Source organism: Mauremys reevesii, linkage group 3 (genome assembly GCF_016161935.1).
Source record: "Mauremys reevesii isolate NIE-2019 linkage group 3, ASM1616193v1, whole genome shotgun sequence".
In the NCBI taxonomy this organism is placed as follows: Eukaryota; Metazoa; Chordata; order Testudines; family Geoemydidae; genus Mauremys; species Mauremys reevesii.
In genome coordinates this window covers 161,924,829-161,949,389 of record NC_052625.1, presented here as the reverse complement: position 1 = coordinate 161,949,389, position 24,561 = coordinate 161,924,829, and the positions used below count along the sequence as shown (strand labels likewise).

The 24,561-nt window shown below is 43.0% G+C and overlaps 1 protein-coding gene and 1 long non-coding RNA gene across 15 annotated transcripts in view; one reads left to right on the top strand and one right to left on the bottom strand.

The window, feature by feature from the left end:
- PRIM2 (DNA primase subunit 2) overlaps window positions 1-24,561 on the top strand; it is a 282,728-nt gene that overhangs the window by 73,793 nt on the left and 184,374 nt on the right. The window contains exon 7 of one of the 9 annotated variants that reach the window (XM_039531673.1): window positions 7,821-7,844. The exons of the other annotated variants lie outside the window; for them this stretch is intronic. Within the exon in view, the coding sequence (XP_039387607.1) occupies window positions 7,821-7,829 (9 nt within the window). The 3' untranslated portion in view covers window positions 7,830-7,844. Of the gene's footprint in view, window positions 1-7,820; window positions 7,845-24,561 lie in introns of those variants that run through there. 9 annotated transcript variants of the gene reach the window in all.
- Window positions 22,605-24,561, bottom strand: part of LOC120401562 — a 55,779-nt gene continuing 53,822 nt past the window's right edge. For all 6 annotated transcript variants that reach the window (XR_005596544.1, XR_005596539.1, XR_005596543.1 and 3 more), the window contains one exon: window positions 22,605-24,249. This is a non-coding gene — a long non-coding RNA (uncharacterized LOC120401562). The remainder of the gene's footprint in view (window positions 24,250-24,561) is intronic.

Below are 24,561 nucleotides of genomic sequence, written 5' to 3'. Positions count from 1 at the left end.
TTATTTTTAGCGTGGTCCACAGTTGAATACAAAGATTGCCCTGTGGACCCACCACCTCTCACTTTTTGTGGTCATGTTCCATTTAAGAGTGCAGAACATAATTGTGGTAAATAGAACAGTTCCTTACAAAAATGTACTATGGAAATATTTGGAAAATATTTTAGGAATTTTTTGCAAGGCAATTAGAAGGGTAAAATGAGGAGGAGTGCTCCATAGGACTCTTTGTACTCTGTGGTATATGGACTACAGCTAGAGAATTTCTGATAAAAGCTATGCTTCAGAGAACACTTACATTTTCTACTGACATAATCCAAGATTGAAAATAGAGCCTAAAGATCACCTCCTCACAAATTTATAAAGATAGAGTTGCCATATCACTAAAATAATGTGGATAATTTTTCTATGGTTATCAATGTGTCATTTATCAGGAAATTGGGGATCTAATTTTATGCCCTGGTACTTTAAAGTATTGTCTTTTGAGAAGAAAGCTCATCAAATCTACACAGCTATAGCCTGCAAGAGGAAACTGACAAGTAGAGACTTCTGATGCCAGCAGTTAACACTTCTCCTTAGCTGTTTCTGAATTAATTCCATGGTATTTGCCAAGCTGTAGATTTCTGGTAAACCAGGAGGCTCAATGTTAGGTTTCTAATTGCTTCATATTGAGAGGCGGGGTACATTTTTAAGAAATATGATTTATTTGATAATTGGAACTGTAGTCCAATCTGTGTATGAAGATGACATTTTTTTTGCCACTGTGTTGTCCTTGACCCCTGCTGTTAGCAATATGAAAAAGACAAAAAAACAGATCTTGATGCTTTCTCATTTTAATTCTGTTACTGTGTCCAAGGATATAATGAATTGATCTAGAAGGTCATTCCACGGCCATCCACATGGACTGCAGTAATATCAGTCACCTTAAAAGCCAAATCACAAATAGATCACCACTTAATTTAATGGAAGACTAAATCAGACTCTTAAAACCCTAAATAGTTGCAGACTACTGGCCCCATCTTTGACTGTGATATTTAGTGTCTTGTTCAGAATTGTGAAAAATTTAGTTTACACTCCTGGTTGTGATCTTTCAGCTGGTACTCTAACCTGGTACCTAAATATAGATGAGGTTTACTTAAACTTTAACTAGCTGTTTAAACTGAACTACAAGATTTTATGTTTGATACAACTCTGATATGGGGAGCTCTGTCACTGGCATGCTATTTAGAGGACAGGGCTTAAACCTATACGAGGAACTGACAGGTTTGGTTCTGCTTACTCTTGTTTCAAGGAGGCTGAAGACTTACTGAAAAACATGAACACTCAAAAGGAAATATTATGAAAAATGAATAATTTTTTGTTAATTTAGGCATAAGTGACCATTTATTACTTTTCCTTATGTACTTCAAATTTACCCTAATTTATTTTATTTTCATGCAGTAAATTGAATGCTCCTTTCAGAAATTTCCTAGATATTTCAGTGATACACTCTTTATAAATACTGAAGGTGTAGTTTTGTAATTTTGGTCTTACCTGTGAATGATTGCGTTTATTGGATTAATGTTAACACTTAACATCCACATCCAGACTACCTCCACAAAGAACTGTGTGTGTTAGGTATAATTACCCTAGCTAATTTTACCCTTCTCCCAACCCAAAAGCAAATCTTACACTTTTAACAATGTCTCTTGACCAGCACATATTAAGCTTTAAATTTATTTAGAAATAAAAAGGGGCTTTATGATTATTAATTTCAAATATTTATTAAGTAATGCTGTCAAGGTTCCTCCCCCACGCTGAACTTTAGGGTACAGATGTGGGGACCTGCATGGACACTTCTAAGCTTAATTACTAGCTTAGATCTGGTAACACTGCTACCGTCCAGAAATTTCAGTGTCTTGATCACTTTCTGTCCCCCCAAAACCTTCCCTTCCCTGGGCAGCCTTGAGAGGCTTTTTCACCAAGTTCCTGGTGAACACCGATCCAACTCCTTGGATCTTAACACAAGGAGAATTTAACCATCTCCCCTCCCTTCCCCCACCAATTCCTGGTGAGTCCAGATGCAATCCCCTTGGATCTTAACACAAGGAAAAAAATCAATCAGGTTCTTAAAAAGAAAGCTTTTAATTAAAGAAAATTTTTACCTATCTCTGTAAAATCAGGATGGAAAATACTTTACAGGGTAATCAGATTTATATAGCCCAGAGGAACCCCCCTCTAGCCTTAGGTTCAAAGTTATAGCAAACAGAGGTAAAATCCTCTCAGCAAAAAGGAACATTTACAAGTTGAGAAAACAAAAATCAGACTAACACGCCTTGCCTGGCTATTACTTACAAGTTTGAAATATGAGAGACTGATTCAGAAAGATTTGGAGAGCCTGGATTGATGTCTGGTCCCTCTTAGTCCCAAGAGCGAACAACCCCCAAACAAAGAGGACAAACAAAAGACTTCCCTCCACCAAGATTTGAAAGTATCTTGTCCCCTTATTGGTCCTCTGGTCAGGTGTCAGCCAGGTTTACTGAGCTTCTTAACCCTTTACAGGTAAAAGAGACCTTAACTATCTGTTTATGACAAATGCATTTTTATATAAAACAAAGCTTTGAATTCCAAGGACTCCGATGCCTCTTAGTTGGTTTAGTGACACAAAGATCATCATCTCCTTATAGGCCATGGACCATGCATTCTTTTGTCTTTATGTACAATGCTGAAAACCCTGTGAGCATGTATAAGCTAGCTTTGCTCTTCTGGTTTATTATTATGTGATTTAAACCTCTTAACATATGTAGACTTGCAACACACAAACTTTCCTCTTAACTCTCATTCCTTATGATTGAACATTTTGTATTGGAAGAGAATTGTTGTGAACACTGAAATAAAGTGACTTTGCTATTTCAAAACTAACTTTATAGTTTGAAAATTGCAGTTTTATAGTTGGAAACATAATATTGAAATACACTTTTATAAACTGATTCAAATCCTATGTATTAAACAAAAATCCTTTTTTTTTTTTTTTTTTTTTAAAACTCTGCTGTCTTAAAGCTTATTCTGTGGATTGGGTTAGTGAGATGCCCTGGCCTTATCTTTTGGTTTCTCTATTTTTAATCTTCAGAAATATGATTTCTTTTTGGATTGCTCAGGGGGGAAAAGTGTTTTTAGCAGCATTATGAAGGTCATATTGTAGGCTAACAATCAGAGTCTCTTAATAGTTTTAACAAACTGAAAGGTAGAAAAAAGTAGGGCTGTCAAACGATTAAAAAAATTAATCGCGATTAATCGTGCGATTAATCACACTGTTAAACAATGATAGAATGCTATTTATTTAAATATTTTTGGATGTTTTCTACATTTTCAAATATATTTATTTCAATTACAACACAGAATACAAAGTGTACAGTGCTCACTTTATATTTATTTTTTATTACAAATATTTGCACTGTAAAAAACAAAAGCAATAGTATTTTTCAATTAACCTAATACAAGTACTGTAGTGCAATCTCTTTATCATGAACATTGAACTTACAAATGTAGAATTATGTACAAAAATAACTGCATTCAAAAATAAAACAATGTAAAACTTTAGAGCCTACAAGTCCACTCATTCCTATTTCTTGTTCAACCAATTGCTTAAACAAACATGTTTGTTTACATGCTGCCTGCTTCCTGTTCACAATGTCATCTGAAAGTGAGAACATGCGTTCACATGACACTGTTGCAGCCAGTGTCGCAATCTATTATGCGCTAAAGATTCATATGTCTCTTCATACTTCATCCACCATTCCAGAGGACATGTGTGCAGGCTGATGACAGGTTTTGCTCGATAACAATCCAAAGCAGTGCGGAGTGATACATGTTCATTTTCGTCATCAGAGTCAGATGCCACCTGCAGAGGTTGATTTTCTTTTTTTGGTGGTTCGGATTCTGTAGTTTCTGCATCGGAGTGTTGCTCTTTTAAGACTTTTGAAAAGCATGCTCCACACTTTGTCCCTCTCAGATTTTAGAACCTTGGGTCAAGTGCTGTAGCGATCTTTAGAAATCTCTCATTGGTACCTTTTTTGCGTTTTATCAGATCTGCAGCGAAAGTGTTCTTAAAATGAACAACATGTGCAGAGTCATCATCCGAGACTACTGTAACATGAAATATATGGCAGAATGCAGGTAAAACAGAGCAGGAGACATACAATTCTCCCGCAAGGAGTTCAGTCACAAAGTTAATTTACACATTTTTTTAATGAGTGTCATCAGCATGGAAGCATGTCCTCTGGAATGATTGCTGAAGCACGAAGGGGCATATGAATGTTTAGCATATCTGGCACGTAAATTCCTTGCAATGCTGGCTACAAAGGTGCCATGCGAATGCCTGTTCTTATTTACAATGCCACCAGAAAGTGAGAAGTGGCCAGCATTATCTCCTGTAAATGTAAACAAACTTGTTTGTCTTAGTGATTGGCTGGACAAGAAGTAGGACTGAGTGGACTTGTAGGCTCTAAAGCAGGGGTGGGCAAACCTTTTTGGCTTGAGGGCCACATCGGGGTTCTGAAACTGTATGGAGGGCTGGGTAGCGAAGGCTGTGCCTCCCCAAACAGCCTGGCCCCCACCCCCTCCCACTTCCTGCCTCCTGACTGCCCCCCTCAGAACCTCTGACCTATCCAACCCCCGCCGGTCATTGTCCCCAGACTGTCCCCTTCTGGGACCCCCTGCTCCTAACCACCCTCCTGAGAACCCACCCCGTATCCAACTCCCCCTGTTCCCCATTCCCTGACCGCCGCCGCTGCCCCCAACTTCCGCCCAATCCAACTCCCCCCTGCTCCCTGTCCCCTGACTGCCCCCCCGGGAACCCCTGCTCCTTATCCAACTCCCCTCGCTCCCCATCCCCTTACCATGCTGCTCAGAGCAGCAGGACTGGGAGCTATGTCACCCGGCTGGAGCCAGCCATGCCGCCCAGCTGGAGCCAGCCACACCGCCGCGCTACCTGGCAGGAGCTTGCAGCCCTGCTGCCCAGAGTGATGACGGCACGGCGAGCTGAGGCTGCGGGGGAGGGGGTCAGCAGGGAAGGGGCCGGGGCCTAGCTTCCCCAGCCAGGAGCTCAAGGGCCGGGCAGGACAGTCCCACAGGCTGGATGTAGTTTGCCCATCTCTGCTCTAAAGTTTTACATTGTTTTGTTTTTGAGTGTAGTTATGTATAAAAATAATCTACATTTGTAAGTTGCATTTTCATGATAAAGAGATTGCACTACACTACTTGTATGACGTGAACTGAAAAATACTATTTCTTTTTATCATTTTTACAGTGCAAATATTTGTAATAAAAATAATTATGTAAAGCAAGCTGTGTACACTTTATATTCTGTGTTGTAATTGAAATCAATGTACTTGAAAATGTAGAACGTTCAAAAATATTTAATAAATTTCAGTTGGTATTCTATTATTTGTGCAATTAAAACTGCGATTAATTGTGATTAATTTTTTTAATCACAATTAATTTTTTTGAGTTAATCATGAGTTAACTGCAATTAATTGACAGCCCTAGAAAAAAGTAGTAGAAGATGTAGAGTTTTGGAAAAAACTTGTGACATAAAAAATAAAAATGAGAACTATAGGCAGAATAATATAAGTTTAAAGAATATGTGAAGAGGAAGAACATTGCTACTCTGAAATATAATATATACATGTATTTGTATATAAGGGATGAGAGCCTTTGTATTTGTACTGTACGCCGAATTAAGGAGTGTTTCACATAATGAAAAACCAAAATAAGTGGTCATTTATTCAGAATATTCATAATGAACTTGTTTCCACTTACAAACTCTGAAACAAAACAATCCATATACATTTCCACTAAAAAGTACACATTATGAAATATTTTTTTATTCAATAGAAACAGAATCTGTATTTACCGTTGGTTAAATTTTGTCTGGTTCTGAACAGGAACTGCAGTGATTCCAGTCTTTATTTTTAGGTATCAAAATAAAAGTGGCCTCCTTTTCAGAGTTGCTGAGCACATCCAAGTCCCATAAAAATCAGTGGGAGTTCCAAGCTTGTTGAGAACCCTTTTTTTAAATCAGACCACTTCTATTTATGTTCTTAAATGTGAGTTGGGTAATTTAACTTTAGGTGTCCAGGTTTGAAACGTTTGCCCAGGACTCCAATTTGCCTGCTGTCTGTTACTGTATGATTAGTGAATTATGACCAAGATGGCTGGAGAGTATCATAGCAGGAGTGATGTACTCGGGATGTACCTCTGAGCTCATGTGCATAGAACAATGGTGAATTGTAAGTTAACCAGTCTCATAGTCTTCAAGATCAGAAGAAGGTTGGCTCATCTGGAGTCAAGTGACGGTCTTTAGTATTAGATAAAGGTGATGCCTGTGTACACTGAAATAACTCTGTCTATTAGACTTTCAGGTTGTAACTACAGCTGATTCAGCATTGCTTGAAAATACTTTGGATCGGGGTTCTCAAACTGGGGGTCAGGACCCCCCAGGGGGTTGCGAGGTTATTACATGGGGGGGTTGCGAGCTGTCAGCCTTCACCCCAAACCCTGCTTTGCCGCCTGCATTTATAATGGTGTTAAATATATTTAAAAGTGTTTTTAATTTATAAAGGGGGGTCGCACTCAGAGGCTTGCTAAGTGAAAGGGGTCACCAGTACAAAAGTTTGCGAACCACTGCTTTGGACAGTCTAGGTGTTTGTGTGTGTCCCCTGTAAAAAGTAAGTCAAGAGAAATGTGATGCCAGTCTCTATGAATCGTAACCTCAAAGTGCTAGATGACATCTCAAAGAAGTGATGCATATGATGGTAAAAATTATCCAAAAGCAGTTGGGCCTTCAGTATGGACGTCATCTCTCTTTGCTGCCCCCTTCCCTAAAGCAATTTCACATGTGCTTGATAGCCTCAAGTATCTGAACACAGAAAATTCACGTTTCCACGCATTGAGAGTTTGTTGAAAGTCCTTCTGCCTAAAGAATAGCGTGACAGAGTTGAAGTTCTTACTTCGATGGTCCTCTATTTTGTTGCTAATTGATTACTCAGCTAGTCCGTAAAGATGCTAACTACTATTAGTGATGAACTTGCAGGGATCCAAATACAATAAAATGAAGCAAGTTCTGGCACTGAACTTTAGTCATCCCTAAAGGTTTGGAGTTGGTAGACTCTGGGCATCCCAAAAGGTCTTTAAAAAAATCCGTATCCTTTCTTTCTGCACCCAACCACAGCTTTAAGTTTTACTGCATCATCAGTTTGTGAACATCTTTACTATCTTTGTAGATACCTACCAAAGAACCTGGAATAATGAAAAATATTTGTGGGAACATATATCTATATATAATTCCACAAAATACCTCTACTCCCTGTAATAAATTATCAGCTCTGTGACTATGTGAAGATTCAGGAATCATAGCTCTCAATTGTTTGCTAATGTGACAACATAGTATATCTGTGCTGTCAAAGATTAGTTGTGAAGGTTTAGGTCCAAGTTGACCTGATTTTTGTGAAAATGATGTGTATGTCTCCAATGTGCAGCATAATGGAATATGGCAAAACTTTGAATATATTTTCATGTTTTGGGCAGTCTGGGCCAGCAATCTCTTGCAGTGATATCCCTGTGACTGGATGCTAACACAGCCTGGTGAGGGCAAGGAGGTTGTCCTGCATACATAAATATTTCATTGTACAGAATCTTTGTGCTTATGCCATACTGCATTCTCATCTGTGGTTAATATTGTCATAACAAAGCATCATAAAGTTTACCAAGTGGAGATCATTCTTGAAAGCATGGCATTGATCCTATTAGCCATTAGCCTATCACGTCTTGTCTCGTGATGTTTGAAGGTCAAATAATCTGTGTTGAAGTTCTGAGCAGCCACTTTCATTCTTCACTGACTGAATCACCAACATCACACTCTGAAGCACCCGGTGGTTTGTTGAAGTCTTCACTCTGAGTACCAGTGTGGCCGAATATCCTTGGACTGCAAGATCTGGTGTAGATCAGTGCTCAAGACATTATGCTTACCTACATTTTTGTGCCATTAACAGAAAATCTTTCTTTAGAGTTGTACATTATAATTCTGGATTGCATATCTAAAATATTTCTGTCATTATTAAAAGAAAACTAACATTCGGTACCAAACTGTCTGTCTGTCTTCCTTTGCAGTTTCTATAAATCCAGATATTCCAAAGATGGTAACTAGAACATAGGAGGTATTAGCACATATTGATTTCCATTAAATATAGTAGTAATTTTAACTCCACTGCCTCCACTGTCTTGCTTGTAAACAGGTATTACGAAATCTATTTATTATTTAAGTTTCAGAAGATTAGCTGTATCATATCTGGAACATAATTTCAGTCAACATGCATTTATTACTGTCAGGTTTTTTTGTTTTTTTTTTGAGATTAGTCTGACTTAGTGATTACATTAGACGTCAAATTCTTTGTTTCATGAGACAGCAGATCTCCAATGAGTAAAAGTTGAGAGAATGTTTTGTCTTAAAATTTTAGTACCCATTAAACATTACATTGTGAGCCATAAGCAAATGTTAGAATTTAAGTGTGTTTGTAACATCTGTGCTTTCATAAATCTTTCATAAATCTTGCAGTAATAATAATTATTGGCAGTGTGACCTTGCTTTGCATTTATTGCAGGCCACTTGATTAGCAGTTTAGAATATGTCACTCTGACTTATTTTCAGGCTGTTTTCCTATCTTGAAACAATCATTTAAACTATTAGTGTCTTAAACACTTGGATTTTGTGGATACATAGAAGTCTGCTACTCAAACCTTTAATGTTCTTTGTTAAAGGACTCTGTCTTCTTATTTTATCTCATCAGATATATCTCTGCAAAGGTAAATGTATGCTTCTTGGGCACTGACAATAAAATAACAGTGCATGTATCAGATGCTGTAAGCGAACAAAAGTTGCTAGTCTTGAGTTTGTCTACAATTAAAGTGCTGTATCGGTGCCACAGGAGAAGCTGTCCTGTCGACATAGTGCTGTCGATACCACTCAGTGATGTAGTTATTACCAACCTAACCCTCAGTGTAGACTGTGCTATGTTGCTGGGAGGGCTTCTCCCATTGACATAGCTACCACCTTTGTGGAGGTGGATTAATTACCCTGACAGGAGAAGCTCTCCTGTTGATGAAGTAGCATTTTCACTGAAACACTACAGCAGCTCAGCTGCAGTACTGTAAGTGTAGACAAGCACTTAGTTTGTATGAGTCTGATAGATAAATGGACCAGAACTCTGAGATTCCAAAAATAGATTTTACATTGCTGTGTGATCTGTCTGCATAAATTTAAATTATGTTTAAACAATGCTGTATGTGTGCCTGTAACTTTCATATTCAAACCAAAACAACTGGGTTTTGAGACGATTGGCACAAAATGAAGATGACATTACAGTCCCGTTATTTCCAAATGCATGCCTGCTCACTGTGAAAGTTCAGTTTTTAGATGGATATCTATAGAAAATCTATTTTTTGGAAGAATTGAGCACAGCTTTATTAGGAATAACAAATGATGTGGCAATTAGTTAGGGAATTTTTGGAACACTTTTCTGTGCAAGTTTTGGCCCCTTAAGTTTCTTGTATTAAAGGGGAATTGGTTTCACTTTGGATTGTTTTTCAGATCAGCTAGCAACCTTTTTTTTTAAACAAACTCCTTCTCCTCCTCATGAACAGTCATTTAATTTCTGCCAGTAGGATCCCTAATGATTGGTTTGAGTGTCTTGAAAAGGTTTTCCTACAAGTATGATTATGAAGGAAGCTTGAATAATTTTCCTCAGTCTAGCTCCAGAATCATTTCAGACCACTGATTAGTTAGGCAGAGTGATTTTGCCTTTAGTATAAACAAGACTACTGCAGGTAATCTATGTACACTTTCCCTAAGTGTCATATGTAATATCTACTAAAGCAGGTTTTTATTTCTGTTCATCTCCTCCTCTACTTGGATGTATGTTTCCAAATTGTTAGCAAAGGTGGTCAAATGGTGGGGATTTTTAGTTTCAGTTTTCCTTGAAGCCACTGATGTATGCTTTCTTACAAAAGGTATAGAAAAAATAATATCCTGCTTTGTTATGGTTAATTTACATTGTAGATTCCAAGAACTTGTTAATGAGGAGTAGAAGGGGGCCAAAACTTTTGCAAGTGGGGCTTAAATTTTTAAATTTTCAAGCAAAGTAGAAAACCTTCTCTTGTGGCATTGATATCTGAAAAAACATGATTAATGAGGTCTCATCATTTGAAATTCATTTCAGGTATTGTGTTCTCACTGTTAACCCAAAGTAATTCACTGTAACATAAATGGATGATTTTTATAATATGCATATACAAGGTTAAGTAAGGTAATAACTTTGGCAGTACAGTATAAAACGTTATTAAAATGGCTTTGTCCTCTAAATCTTTCACATTAAAGTTAGCTGTAAGGGCAGCAAAAAAGCACTTTTGTTTTGGTTTAATTTCACCTAAAATAGCTTAGTATTATTTCTGTTCTATCATCCTTTCTGTTTGAAATTCCAAACTTCTTAAAAGATGTCTGCTATTGTTTAAATTCAAGGTACTTGCTTATGCTACTCCAGTGAAACAATATCTACCAGTTTCAGTTACTTAGTATGTAAACACTGTTTCTTGCCAGGAAACTTTCTGAGGTACATTGCTGTGAAATGTGTAGATGTATAATTCTGAGCAGAAGATCAAAATAGTGGAAAATGCTGCAAATGCTTCAGGCCTTTTTGTAGAATGGTTATCAACAAGTTAGTAAAAACAACGAGGAGTACTTGTGGCACCTTAGAGACTAACAAATTTATTTGGGCATAAGCTTTCGTGGGCTAAATCTCTCCTTAGAAAACGTGCTATTTTACTTGTCAGTAATTTATATCAGTGATTCCCTATCTCATTGTAGACATATTCCTGAAACATATAATATTTTAGCTATCTCTTCTACTTATTTCAATTCTACACCTTTCCTGTGGCAACTACATTGGTTGGTTAGAATAGAGTAATTTTGCATAATAAATTCATTTTAATATTCTTTTTCCCTGTTCCCCTGTTTTGTATTTGCGCTGTTTATATCCTTTATCTGTGTGTACAACGTTGCACTGGTTGGTTCTAAATGTGTCGTCCTTGCTTGCAGCCCTACTATGATCTTTCCAAGTTCCTTTGCAGTTTGGTTCTCTGTAAAGTATTGGTGTCATCTGGAAATTTAATTTCAGTTTAACTTACACCAGGAAAACACTTGACAAAGAAAGATATGGAGCAGCCAAACACAATGGAAGGGTTGCTTGACTTTTGAGATTAGTCAATCAGACTTGAGAAAAGCTTTTTGAACTTGACTGAATTAAGCAAGAAGTGTCACTGCTTGACAAATCATAGAATCATAGGACTGGAAGGGACCTCGAGAGGTCTTTTAGTCCAGTCCACTGCACTTACGACAGGATTAAGTATTGAAGACCATCCCTGACAGGTGTTTGCCTAACTTGCTCTTAAAAATCACTAGTGACTAAGATTCTGCAGCTTCCCTAGGCAATTTAGTCCATTGCATTAACCACCCTGACATTTAGGAATTTTTTCCTAATGTCCAACCTAAACTGCCCTTGCTGCAATTTAAGCCCATTTTTTCTTGTCCCATCCTCAAAGGTTAAAGAGAACATTTTTTCTCCCTCCTCCTTGTTAACAACCTTTTACGTACTTCAAAACTGTTATTATGTCCCTCCTCAGTCTTTTCTTCTCCAGACTAAACAAACCCAGTTTTTTCAATCTTCCTTCATAGGTCATGTTTTATAGACCTTTAATCATTTTTGTTGCTTTTCTCTGGATTTTCTCTGTTTGTCCACACCTTTCTTGAAATATGGTGCCCAGAACTGGACACAATACTCCAGTTGGAGCCTAATCACCGCGGAGTAGAGTGGAAGAATTACTTTTCGTGTTCTTGCTTACGCTCCTGTTAATATATCCCAGAAAGCTATTTTTTTTCAACAGTGTTACACCATTGACTCATACTTGGCTTGTGATCCACTATGACTCGAAGATCCCTTTTTGCAGTACTCCTTCCTAAGCAGTCATTTCCCATTTTGTATGTGTGCAATTGATTGCATTTTGCTAAGTGGAGTACTTTACATTTGTCCTTATTGAATTTCATCCTGTTTACTTCAGACCATTTCTCCAGTTTGTCCAGATCATTTTGAATTTTAATCCTATCCTCCAAAGCAATCCCTCCAAGCTTGGTATTGTCTGTAAACTTTGTAAGTGTACTCTGTATGCCATTATCTAAATCATCGATAAAGACATTGAACAGAACTGGACTCAGAACTGATCTCTGCCGGACCCCCTTGATATGCCCTTCCACCTTGACTGTGAACCACTGATAACTACTCTAGGAACGATTTTCCAACCAGTTTTGCACCCACCTTATAGTAGCTCCATTTAGGTTGTATTTCCATAGTTTATGAGAAGATCATGCGAGACAGTATCAAAACCCTTCCTAAAATCAAGATATACCACATCTACCGCTTGCCCCCATCACAAAGCTTGTTTCCCTGTCAAAGAAAGCTATTAGGTTGGTTTGACATGATTGGTCTTGACAAATTCATGCTGACTGTTACTTCTCAGTTTATTATCTTCTAGGTGTCTACAAATTGATTGCTTAATTATTTGCTTCATTACCTTTCCAGATACTGAAGTTAAGATGACTGGTCTGTAATTCCCCTTTGTTGTCTTAATTCCCCATTTTATAGATTGGCACTATATTTGCCTTTTTACAATCCTCTGGAATCTCAGCCTCTTCCATTGGTTTTCAAAGATAATTGCTAATGGCTAAGATACATCCTAGAATACTCAAGGAGCTGACTGAGGAGATATTTCATCAGGCCCTGGTGACTTGAAAACATGTAACTTGTCTAAGTAATTGAAACAAAATACGCATTTAGCACTTCTGCCATTTCCATATTTTCTGTTGTTCTTCGAGTGATTGCTCATGTGTATTCCACAGAAGGTGAGCGTGCTCGCTATGTGCACCAGTGCCGGAAGTTTTTCCTTTAGCAGTACCTGTACTGGGGGAGCACCGCGGCGACCCCTGGAGTGGCGCTTGTATATCGTGCTATAAGGGGAGCCACGGGCTCCCCCCCCCCAGTTCCTTCTTGCCACCAGTGAAGGTAGTTGGAAGTTTGTGCTCCAGCTCTGCTGCAACATTTTCTTCTTGACCTTAGTGGTACCATTCGTGGATCGTTTCTTCAGTTGTTAAGAGTGGGCTCAGGGCGTGCCTCATGCCCCAGGATTCAAGTCATGCGACTCATGTCACCATTCTATGCTTAGGAGTGACCCGCATGCTGAGTGTCTCCGCTGCCTGGGTGAGACTCACATCAGTGACTGTTGTAAGATCTGCAGGTCATTGAAGCCAAGGACTAAGAAGGAGAAAGACATTAGACTTTGAGCTCTCCTGATGGAGTTGGCGCTGGCCCCAACGCCGGCACGCCGGGCGGACTCAGCGCCATCCGCCACTTTGTCGGTGTGTAGCGAGGCCCCTTCAACCAGTCGTCGCTGCTCTCCCTCCAAAAAGCAAGGGAAGGGCCCTGCTTCGCAGCAGCGCCGTGACAAGGAAAAGGGGGAGGCTGGTCCCGCGTTGGGCAGCCCTCGGTCCCCCCGGGGCTCAAGCCCTCCGACTCATGTGGAGCAGAGCAACCCAGCACCGTTGGTCTGTGCAGCCCCACCGGTACGGATGCCGTCAATGCCGGAGGTGATGCAGGCTGCGAGGGACATTATGAGCCTGCCATTCCCGAGTACGCAGCTGGCACGGGCCTCAGGTCTCGTGGCAAGCCTCCATTGGGTGCCCACCAGACCTCTCCAGCCAGCTAAAGCGGCCCTGCAAGAGGCGTTGGATGCAGCTGACACTGCGGCCCGCTTGATGGCTTCCGCGATTTCCATGTGCAGGGCGTCGTGGCTCCTGTTGTTGGGACTGTCGACGGAGCCCAGTCCCTGATGCAGGACCTCCCATTCGATGGGAAGGTACTCTTTGCAGACCAGATGGATGTCAGGCTGCATGGGATGAAAGATTCCCACACTACCTTGCAGACTTTGGGCCTCTACATCCCTCAGACTAAGGACCAGGCCAAATAGCTTCCGGCGGCTCAACCTGCAAGGAGCAGATACGAGCCCCCATATAAAAGACCCAGAGACCAAAACCACAGATCTCAGCAGCAGTCCCGCTCTGCCCTGCAGCCTGGGCCCTCCAAGGGCAAGAGGCAGGGAAAGAGGCGGTTTTAACTATTTGTGGGGGGGCACCAGGCCTGTTGCCAAGGAGACCCCCCTGTTTAATAAAGTTTGTGTTCTGTAACCGATTGTCTGCCTTCTGCAGGGCGTGGTCCTGCATAACATCGGATCAGTGGGTCCTCAGTACCATTGCCAAGGGCTACATGTTGCAGTTCACCTTGCCCCCACCAAATCACCCACCCTCCATGGTGGCCCTAGGGGACCCGGAGCATGTCCGCCTCCTGGGGCAGGAGGTGGACCGGCTACTGCACATGGGGGCAGTGGAAAGGTGGTCGCTCCACTCAGAGGTTGCTCACCGGCTCTTCCAAGAGTGGGGAGTTCCCCATATCGACCTGTTCGCAACCCGCCAGAACCGGCATTGCCCCTGGTTCTGCTCCAGCGGAGGGGTGGGGAAGGGCATGATCTCAGATGCGTTCCTCCTACGGTGGTCGGGCCAGCTCCTCTACGCCTTCCCCCCATTCCCCCTCATGGCCAAGATCCTTCAGAATGTGAAGGCGGACAGGGAGAAAGTCATTCTCATAGCCCCGGCGTGGGCCCGCCAACACTGGTACGGGCCCCTCCTATGCCTCTTGGCGGCCCCCCCGAGGGCACTGCTGCTCCGCCCGGACCTCCTCTCCCAGGACGAGGGCCACCTCCTCCATCCCAATCTAGCCGCGCTCCACCTGACAGTGTGGCTGCTCCATGGCTAAATGAGGAGAACAGGTGTTCGGAGCAGGTAAGGCAAGTCCTCCTGGAAAGCAGGACGCCATCCACGCATTGGATGTATGTGGTGAAGTGGTCCAGGTTTGCCAGGTGGGCGAGTGAGCGGGAGGTCTCTCCCTCCGCCATGCCTCTCCAGCTTATCCTGGACTACCTCCTATCCCTTAGGGCCCAAGGACTAGCACTTGCCTCTGTCAGGGTGCATCTGGCGGCCATATCGGCCTTCCACCCACCGGTGCAAGGACATTCGGTCTTCTCTCACTTGATGACCTCCTGTTTCCTGAAGAGCTTTGACCGTTTGTTCCCATACGCTAGACCCCCGCCCCGTGCCACAATGGGACCTAAACCTGGTCTTGTCCCGACTCACGGGACCCCCCCTTTGAACCTCTGGCCACGTGTTCCTGGTCTCACCTCTCATGGAAGGTGGCCTTCCTTGTAGTGATCACGTCAGCCTGACATGTCTCGGAATTTAGGGCCTTAACCTCAGGAACCCCCTACACGGTCTTCCACAGGGATAAAGTCTGGCTCTGCCCACACCCAGCGTTCCTCCCGAAGGTGGTCTCTGCCTTCCATATGGAACAGAGCATCTTTCTTCCCGTGCTCTGTCCTAAACCCCATTACTCTATTGAGGAACACTGCCTCCACACGCTCGATGTGCGTAGGGCACTGGCCTTTTATCTTGATCGGACCAAGCCATTCCGGAAATCCTTGCAACTCTTTATTGCCTTGGCCGAGCGGGTGAAGGGGCAGCCTATCTCCACCCTGTGGTTTTCCCGCTGGATCATTTCGTGCATATGCATGTGCTATGATCAGGCAGAGTGCCCCCGCCACTGATTGTTAGGGCGCACTCTACGAGGGCTTAGGCTTCATCAGCGGTCTATGTAGCCCATGTCCCTATCCAAGACATTTGTAGGGTGGCCACTTGGGCCTCAGTTCACCCATTTACTTTACATTATGTGATCGTCTCCCAGTCTAAGGATGATGCCGGGTTTGGCAGGGCGGTACTTCGTCCTGAGCTATCGTGAACTCCTACCCACCTCCAGCAGATATTGCTTGGAATCACCTACTGTGGAATACACATGAACAATCACTTGAAGAAAGGACAGTTACCTGTTCCGTAACTGGTGTTCTTCAGGATGTGTTGCTCATGTCTATTCCACACCCTGCCCTCCTTTCCCTGTGTTGGAGTTGTCTGGCAAGGGTGCGGGGAACCTGTGGCTCCCCTTATAGCGTGATATAGAGGCCCCACTCCAGGGGTCGCCGCGGTGCTCCTCCAGTACGGGTACTGCTAAGGGAAAAACTTCAGGCACCGGTGCATGTGGCGAGCACCCACACCTACTGTGGAATGAGCAACACATCTCGAAGAACGCCAGTTACGGAACAGGTAACTGTCCTTTATTAGCAGCAAAGAATCCTGTGGCACCTTATAGACTAACAGATGTTTTGCAGCATGAGCTTTCGTGGGTGAATACCCACTTCTTCGGATGCCTTCTGTCTCGTCAGTCAGGGGAAGAAGGCCTCATGATGGCCGGTTTGCCCACTGACTTCACAGCCCGCACCGGTGGCGCCGGGGGCTGGAGACATGGAGCCTCTGTGAGCTCTATCAGCTCTCTCACCGTCAAGAATGTCTCTGGTGTCGACGGGAGAGGCAGCTCGACCGTGGTTTGCACCGGGGAGCAGGGCGGTACCGGACTCGATGGCTGTTGTGGCGCCGGAGTCAACGGTACTGTGCATGGTCTGTGCACCACCACAGTCGGTGCCGGAGGTGCCGGCGGTGGCTGGGTGAACGGTCCCGGTGCAGGAGGCTTGGAGGCCGTCTGCGCCGCCTTGCGCTTCCTCGCCGGAGAAAGGGACCGGTGCCGGGGCGCCGGTGCCGGCGGTAGCTTTTAAAGAGTCTCGGTACCGGACCGGCTCGGGACCACTGGTGCGCTTCGCACTGAGGAGGACTGTTGAGCCGCTGGGGTCGGCACCGTAGGGCTAAGTGCCGATTCCATTAAGAGCTGCTTTAGCCTAAAGTCTCTCTCTTTTTTAGTCCGCGGCTTAAATGACTTGCAAATCGGGCACTTATCTGCTCGATGGGACTCTCCGAGGCAGCGCAGGCAGGAGTCGTGAGGGTCACCAATCGGCATGTGCCGCTGGCAAGCCGAACAGGGCTTGAACCCCGGTGCCTTGGGCATGAGCCCGCACCGTTTAGGGAAAAAGAGGGGCTAGCCCCCCTAATTCCTCTTAATACACTAACTAACTTATTTAACTATTTTAACTAACTATATACAATAGAACCAGAGATACGCTAGGGATGTGGAGGTCAAAGGAGCACTCCACTGTTCCAACGGCCATCACGGGCAGGAAGAAGGAACTGAGGAGCGGACGGGTCGGCTGGGGTATATATCTAGCGCTATAGCGGCGCCACTCCAGGGGGCGCCCAGCCGACCCGCCGGAGTTGCTAGGGTAAAAATCTTCCGAAGAGCCGTGCACGCGCGGCGCGCACACCTAACTGGAATGGATAGGAGCAACACATCTCGAAGAACAACAGTTACAATGGTGAGTAACCGTCTTTTATAAAGGGAAGGGATCTCAATTTAAACCAGAAATGACTAAAATACATCTTTGACTGGATCTATGAATAAATCTATGACTGGGTTTGGACAGTACTTGCTTTTTAGGCAAAACAATGAATGATGCAATCTGAAGCTGGTATTGCGTCATAGATGATATGAATTGCATCATGTTATTCCTAGAAGTCATGGATGATGCAATCATAACGAAGCTTACATCACTCTGCTGAACAAATTGCCCTATATCAGCCCTAGAAATCATACAGTGTCGTGCTCTCTTATTTGTCAGTGTTTGATTTTGCAAAGGGACACATTTCTGTTTAGCCAAAGTGAGCAGAGATGCCTCGGACTTGTGTGAACAGTGCAGATAACTTCTGCTATGTTTGTGGTGAAGTGACTTTTGCATCACAAAAGTGCAGTATAACCACTATGGTTAAGAAAGCCTATCACCTTTATTTTGGCTGCAAAATTGGAGATCAGGACAAGAGGTGGCCCCTACACATATGCTGCAACACTTGTGCAACAAATCTTCGCCAGTGGTTGAACAGGAAAAGGAAATTTATGCCTTTTGCAGTGCCAATAATTTGGAGAGAGCCAACAGATCATACCAGCAATTGTTACTTCTGCATGGTGCCTCCAGTTGGGAAAGGTATGTCAAAGAAGAAAAAGTGGACTGTGCATTATCCAAACATTCCATCAGCTATATGCCCAGTACCCCACGGAGAAGGACTGCCGGTTCCTGATGCACCAGAATCATTCTCACTTGAGTCAGACGAGGAAGAGGAAGAGGATGAAACTTCTGGTTCTGAACCATCAATGTCACAGGACCCACATTTTCTCCCATCCTCCTCCTCTGAACCACACCTCATAACACAAGGTGAAATGAATGACCTTGTCAGGGATTTGGAACTACCCAAGAGTAAGGCAGAGCTGTTGGGCTCCAGACTACAGCAGTGGAATCTCCTGGCAGGTGATGTTAGGGTTTCCATGTTCCGTGACTGTCAAAAGGATCTTGTCTCATTCTTCTTCATGGAAGGTGATCTTGTAGCCTGCAAAAACATCGATGGTGTGATGGCAGCCCTCAACATCGTTCACGATCCAGATGTGTGGAGACTGTTCATTGATTCATCGAAGACGAGTCTTAAAGCTGTTTTACTGCATAATGGCAATGTTTTGCCAGCAATTCCAGTTGGTCATGCAGTCCATATGAAGGAAACCTATGACAACATGAAACAACTTTTGAGGTGCATAAACTATGACCAACATCAGTGGCAGCTTTGTGGCGATTTGAAGATTGTTGCTCTCTTGCTTGGTCTGCAGACTGGATACACAAAGTACTGCTGTTTTCTCTGCGAATGGGATAGTCGTGCAAGAGATTCCCACTACATCAAGAAAGATTGGCCACTCCGACAGTCATTGGAGCCTGGGAGGAAAAGTGTTCAGCATCCACCACTTGTTGAATCAAGGAAGATTTTGTTACCACCCTTACACATCAAGCTGGGTCTGATGAAGAACTTTGTCAAGGCCATTGACAAAACACAAGCAGCTTCCAAGTACCTCCGTGGAAAATTTCCAAGGTTAAGTGAAGCTAAGATAAAGGAAGGTGTCTTTGCTGGTCCTCAGATTCGTGAACTTCTTCGAGATGACTTCTTCTTGACCATGCACTGCGTGGCAAGGAAAAGACGGCATGGAAAGCCTTCCAGTTAGTGGCAATAAATTTTCTCGGAAACAACAAGGCAGACAACTACAGGTTGTTGGTGGAAAACCTCCTCAAGGCATACAAAAGCCTTGGTTGCAACATGTCACTAAAGATACATTTTTTGCACTCTCGTCTAGATTTTTTTCCACCGAACTGCGGAACAGTGAGCGACGAGCACGGCGAGCGATTTCACCAGGACATTGCAACAATGGAGAAACGCTATCAGGGCAAATGGAGCCCATCAATGCTTGCAGACTATTGCTGGACAGTGACAAGAGATGCTCCATTTAATGAATACAAGAGACAGGCCAAGAAGCGCCGAGTAGACACTGAATAGGACTAAACTATGTACGTAATAGTTTTTTGCCTTTTGTTTCATAATACATTTTATTTATATAACCCTTTTGCTGATTTTTAAAGTGTTACATAAACAGGACAGGTGACATATTATCATGTAAGGCAACCATAAACACATGAAAAGACCTAGGTTTACAATTTATGATTACTATCTACACAATATACATAGACAAAATGTAAAAACTTAAATAATTTAGAAACAGTAGCCAATCAGTTGTTTTAATTGTCATATTTTAATTCAGCACATCAAAATACATAATAAATAGCACATTTTATCTCTGAAGCAGACGACTTCTCAAAAATTGTAGACCAGTGTTATCTTTATTTTGCTGTTTTCCCTCCTATCATTCCTTAGTATCATTAACTCTATCATTTCATGATCACTTTCACCCAAGTTGCCTTCCACTTTCAAATTCTCAATCAGTTCCTCCCTATCTACAACGGCCTCTCCCCTAGTGGCTTTCTCCACCTTCTGAAGTAAAAAACCATCTCCAGTGCATTCCAAGAACTTGTTGGATAATCTCTGTGCTGCTTGTTAGTTGTCTATAAAAAGCTTCATCCACCTCCTCTTCCTGGTTAGGTGGTCTCTAGTAGACCCCTACCATGACATCACCCTTGTTTTTTACCCCTTTTATCCTTCTCTATAGAGTTTCAACCAGTCTCTCTCCATCTCAACCTCAGTCCAAGTATATACATTTTTGATATATAAGGCGTATATAAGATTATATATATATCTATAGCGATATCGATATATATATATATATATATATATGCCTTTTTTAATATACAAGGCGTATATAAGGTGTATATATAAGGTATATATTAGATATATATACCTCCTCCTTTTTTTCACTGTGACGCCAACTGTCATAGTTATGTTTATTGACTAGGATTTCTAGTTCTTCCTGCTTATTCCCCATACTTCTCGCCTTAGAATACAGACATCTAAGATACTGATGTACCCTCCCCCCATATGTTCTCTCTTGTCTCTCCCTTATCCCTCCTGTAATGGCCCATGCTCCCCTTTTTCCATGTCTCCATATTTTTGACTTACCTGTGGGGTTCTGTCTCCTGCCCCATTGAACTTCTCCCTCCTCATTAGTTTTGCCAGTCTGTATCCAAATATGCTCTTTCCCCTTCCTTGATAGGTACAATGACGTTGTAGTTATGTTCCTGAAAAATGCAACTTTAAGTGAAACGATGTTAAATTAATCAAATTTTCCCATAAGATTTAATGTAAAGGCGGGGGGTTAGGTTCCAAGGAAATTTTTTGGGGGCAGAAAAAAGACATTATATACTGTACTGTGGTGGGGAGGTGCCCCTGGTTTACCCCTGGGGCTCAGGGTTGGGGGTGCAGGGTTTGGGAGAGAGTGAGGTTGCTCAGGGTGGGGATGCAGGGTCTGAGAGGGAGTTAGGGTGCGGGAGGGTGCTCAGGGTGGGGGTGTGGGAGGAGGCTCAGGACTGGGGCAGGCAGGAGGTGCAGAGCACTTACCTGGGGCAGCTCCTGTTTGGTGCAGGGGGTGTGCAGGTGGCTCTGCACAGCGCGGCACACCCCCTTGGCTGCGATTCTGGGAGCTAGCCCCCCCCCCCCCTTGGCAGGCAGGGCCACCTGGAACTCAGGGGCCTTAGGGGCTGCAGGGACCTGGGCTATGGGGGCCCCAGGGCCCTGGCCTGCAGCTCTGAAACCCCTTTCGCAATGCGGCCCTGCGAGCACGGACCGGAGGACTCAGGAGGAGCAGGGGCAGCCGCGCAGCCAGCAGCTGGAAAGAAGTGGCGCTTTCCCTTTCAAAGCCGACTGGAGAGAAGCGGCGGGGTTGGCCCTGCCTGCCGGGGGGGGGCAGCTTCCTCACTCGTGAGCTCCCTCCCTCCCAGTAACTCCTAAGTGCCGCCAAACAGAAGCGCTGGGAGGGAGGGAGGGAGGGAAAGGAGGCAAGGAAGAGGAACTTGTTCAATGCTCCCTTGTAAAGTCAGCTAAACGATGTTACAAGTGAGCATTGCACAACTTTAAACGAGTATGTCCCTAATGGAGCAGCGACGTAACTTCAAAACAACATTAAGCAGGAGGATGGTACGTGAGGAGTTACTGTAGACCCCATCTTTGCAGTCCTTCATATAAGAGGAATCTTACTGCAACTTGATGAATTATAGAGTAAAAGTACACCAAGAACATAGCTATGTGAAGTAGCAAGTGTAAGAGTGGAATTAAAATATGTATAACTCATATGTTGGACATGTTTATAATATCTGCTTCAAAGAAATCCTACTGTACTAATCCTAATGCACAATTAAAGTGTTTCCTTTATCATATTAAAATAAGACTAATGATTTTTTCTCCTGACTTAACCAAATGAATATTTTTTTTTCAAAAAAATAGATATATAGTAGATTGTATACATACAATTTTAAGACAGTTTTAGAATTTCTTGTCACTCAGAATGTTTGGAATCTGTCTCCTTGTTGCCATTTTATTGTTGCTTCCTGTAGGGAAGTCTGTCTGCAAATGTACTAATTAAGAAAATAATTGCTAATCAGCAGATTTATGGTTGTTATAAATTAAGCTATAGTATTTATCAAAAGAAGGCTGTGCTGGTAAGTGGTACCTGTGGCACATCCAGGAGACTAGCATGGTAGAACAGAATTTCATAGTAACAAGGTGGAGCTTATTTCATAATTTTAATGTGTGTATAGAGCTATCAGTATTCAAACTATGTACAAATCCCCCTCCCTCCCCCTGAGTTCCTGCCTCAAGGAACTTTCAATCTAAGGCTCTGTTCCTTCAATGAGCTCCATGCAGGCAGACCTGTGAACAGACTCCCATTGAAGTCAGTAGGGCTCTTGACCCATACATTACAGGGAAAACAAGACAGAGGAAAGTGGTTTAACTAGGCTGCAGTTTTAATACGTAAAACATCTGGCAACTACTGGGCAATAACTCTTCCAGTACAGTTCATATTTCCTATTGTAATACATGTCACCTGGTGGAGGGCTGCTATCAGCTCCCTTAACCTGGTGTCATGGTTTCTCTGAAACTGTTCCTGTATTCCTTCTTCTTTGTCCACCAAGGAAACTTGCTTTAGGCTTCCGGCTCCCAGCTGTCGCCTCTCTTGGGCAGTCTGCTCCTTCCTCTCTATGGATATTTAGGGATGCATATCTCTCTGCCTTATGCTGAGATCCTCAGCAAGCCAGACTGACTAAAAAGACTAGTGCTTGTGCTTTGCTTTCTCTCTAAGAACTATGACCAGTGTATTGCCTGCAGTTATAAGTTCCCACACAGCTTCTGCTAAGCAAGTACATTTATTAAGGTAAAAGCAATACAGGGAAGACAAATTAAAATAATAAAAGAACCTACATGCATGCTAAAAAGATTACCAGAGGTCATCCCACCTAACTACAGCTTAGAGCTCTGGTAGGTTTTAGTCCTTTAAAATCCACAACTGGGTTTCCCTTGTGGTTACAAGTTCTTCCATCTTTGATCCAGAACCAGAATGCAGGCTTAGCGGATCAACTGTTTCTTTACACAGCTCGGGCTTTTGATTTTGGCCTTCTGTAACAGGTAATCAGCAGACAAAGGACATCTTCAGGATGTTTCTTCAAAGGCTGTTTTTTGCATTATGGAGTTGGGGAACTTACATTAACCTCTCTCTAGGAATTCTCCAGGAAATCCACTTAACACTTATTGTCCCAAGAGTTTATACTAGTCTGGTACTTTTTTTCAGTATAGTTGCTTTAACGCTCATGTTTCACATCTATCATATCTGCCTCCTTCTCCCCTCGGTGGTTTAGGTACCATGCAGCCACAGTAATATAATAAGATCTCGCATGGATATTGCAGGAAATTGTATATCTGTCACACCTGGTTCTAGCAGTGTTACTGAGACCCCCCCTACTGCCCTCTCCTGTTTTAGGATTATAAGGGTGGGGCAGAAGGCGTTATCTCTTTGTACCAGTCATTAGGAGTCTCAACCCCATTCTCTACCTTTTTTAGGAGATGCCTTCTCCTAATCCACTTCCAATTCTGGTTTATCAGGGAAACTGACACCCTATTGAATAAATGTCTGAACTTGGCACCTGTCACAACGAGGTGCCAACAGTTTGCTTGGTTGCCTCCCTCACACTTGAGAAAGATTCCCAGACTAATAGTTTCTTTCCTAATAGCAGCCAGAATCCTATTAATGCTCCAGCTGGAGACGTGTACCACCTCTTCCTCTCTTATATGACTCAGGTATTGAATATGCAATTTCATATGGGCAATTGCCAGCCTTTTCCTCATGTTATTTTAACTACCAGATGTTTTACCCCTCTGGTGGGCTTGTTCACCTGTGAAGGCCTTGCGGCTCCATGTCATAGACCCTCTGCTTTCTCATCTCAGACCTGGTTACCATTAATCCTGGAATGAGGACCCTACTCCACCGCTAGTCTTTGTCATACCCCTTTACAAAATCCCCACATTGTTTTGCCTGAGGTGTAAGTAGATCTGTTAACATGCCTTATCCCTGGCCAATGATCATAGGAGGGCATCTGCTGCCTCCAGAGTGTGTCTGTCTTTTCATGGTAACTTCGAGTTGACTCATTGCTGAGGTCTGGCAACAAACTTCTACGAGGAACTGGCCACTTGCCTCTGGGCCACTGGCATAATATTATGCCTGTACATCCAGGCACCACCTCCTGTCACTGCTTCACTTGAGCCTGAAGGAAGAGAGAGACAGGAAGAATTTACGATCTAAATACCTTCGACTTTTCCTCCCTGATGGGTCTCTGTAGCATGGATTTGGATGCCACCTCTGATAGGCATAACCTACTGAGCTCCTATTTCAGGATGTGCTGTGGATTTAGGGAGATCCCAGTTCACCAGGTGAACCTCAACAATATGCACTCTTTGACATTGTCATGAACTGAAAGGTCCTTTTCTGAGGTAATTCCCTTCATGAAAAAGATTGGCCTGGCATCAACAGCTTCAGCACTCTTGTAGTACTATGACCATCACTTGCCATTTTTTAA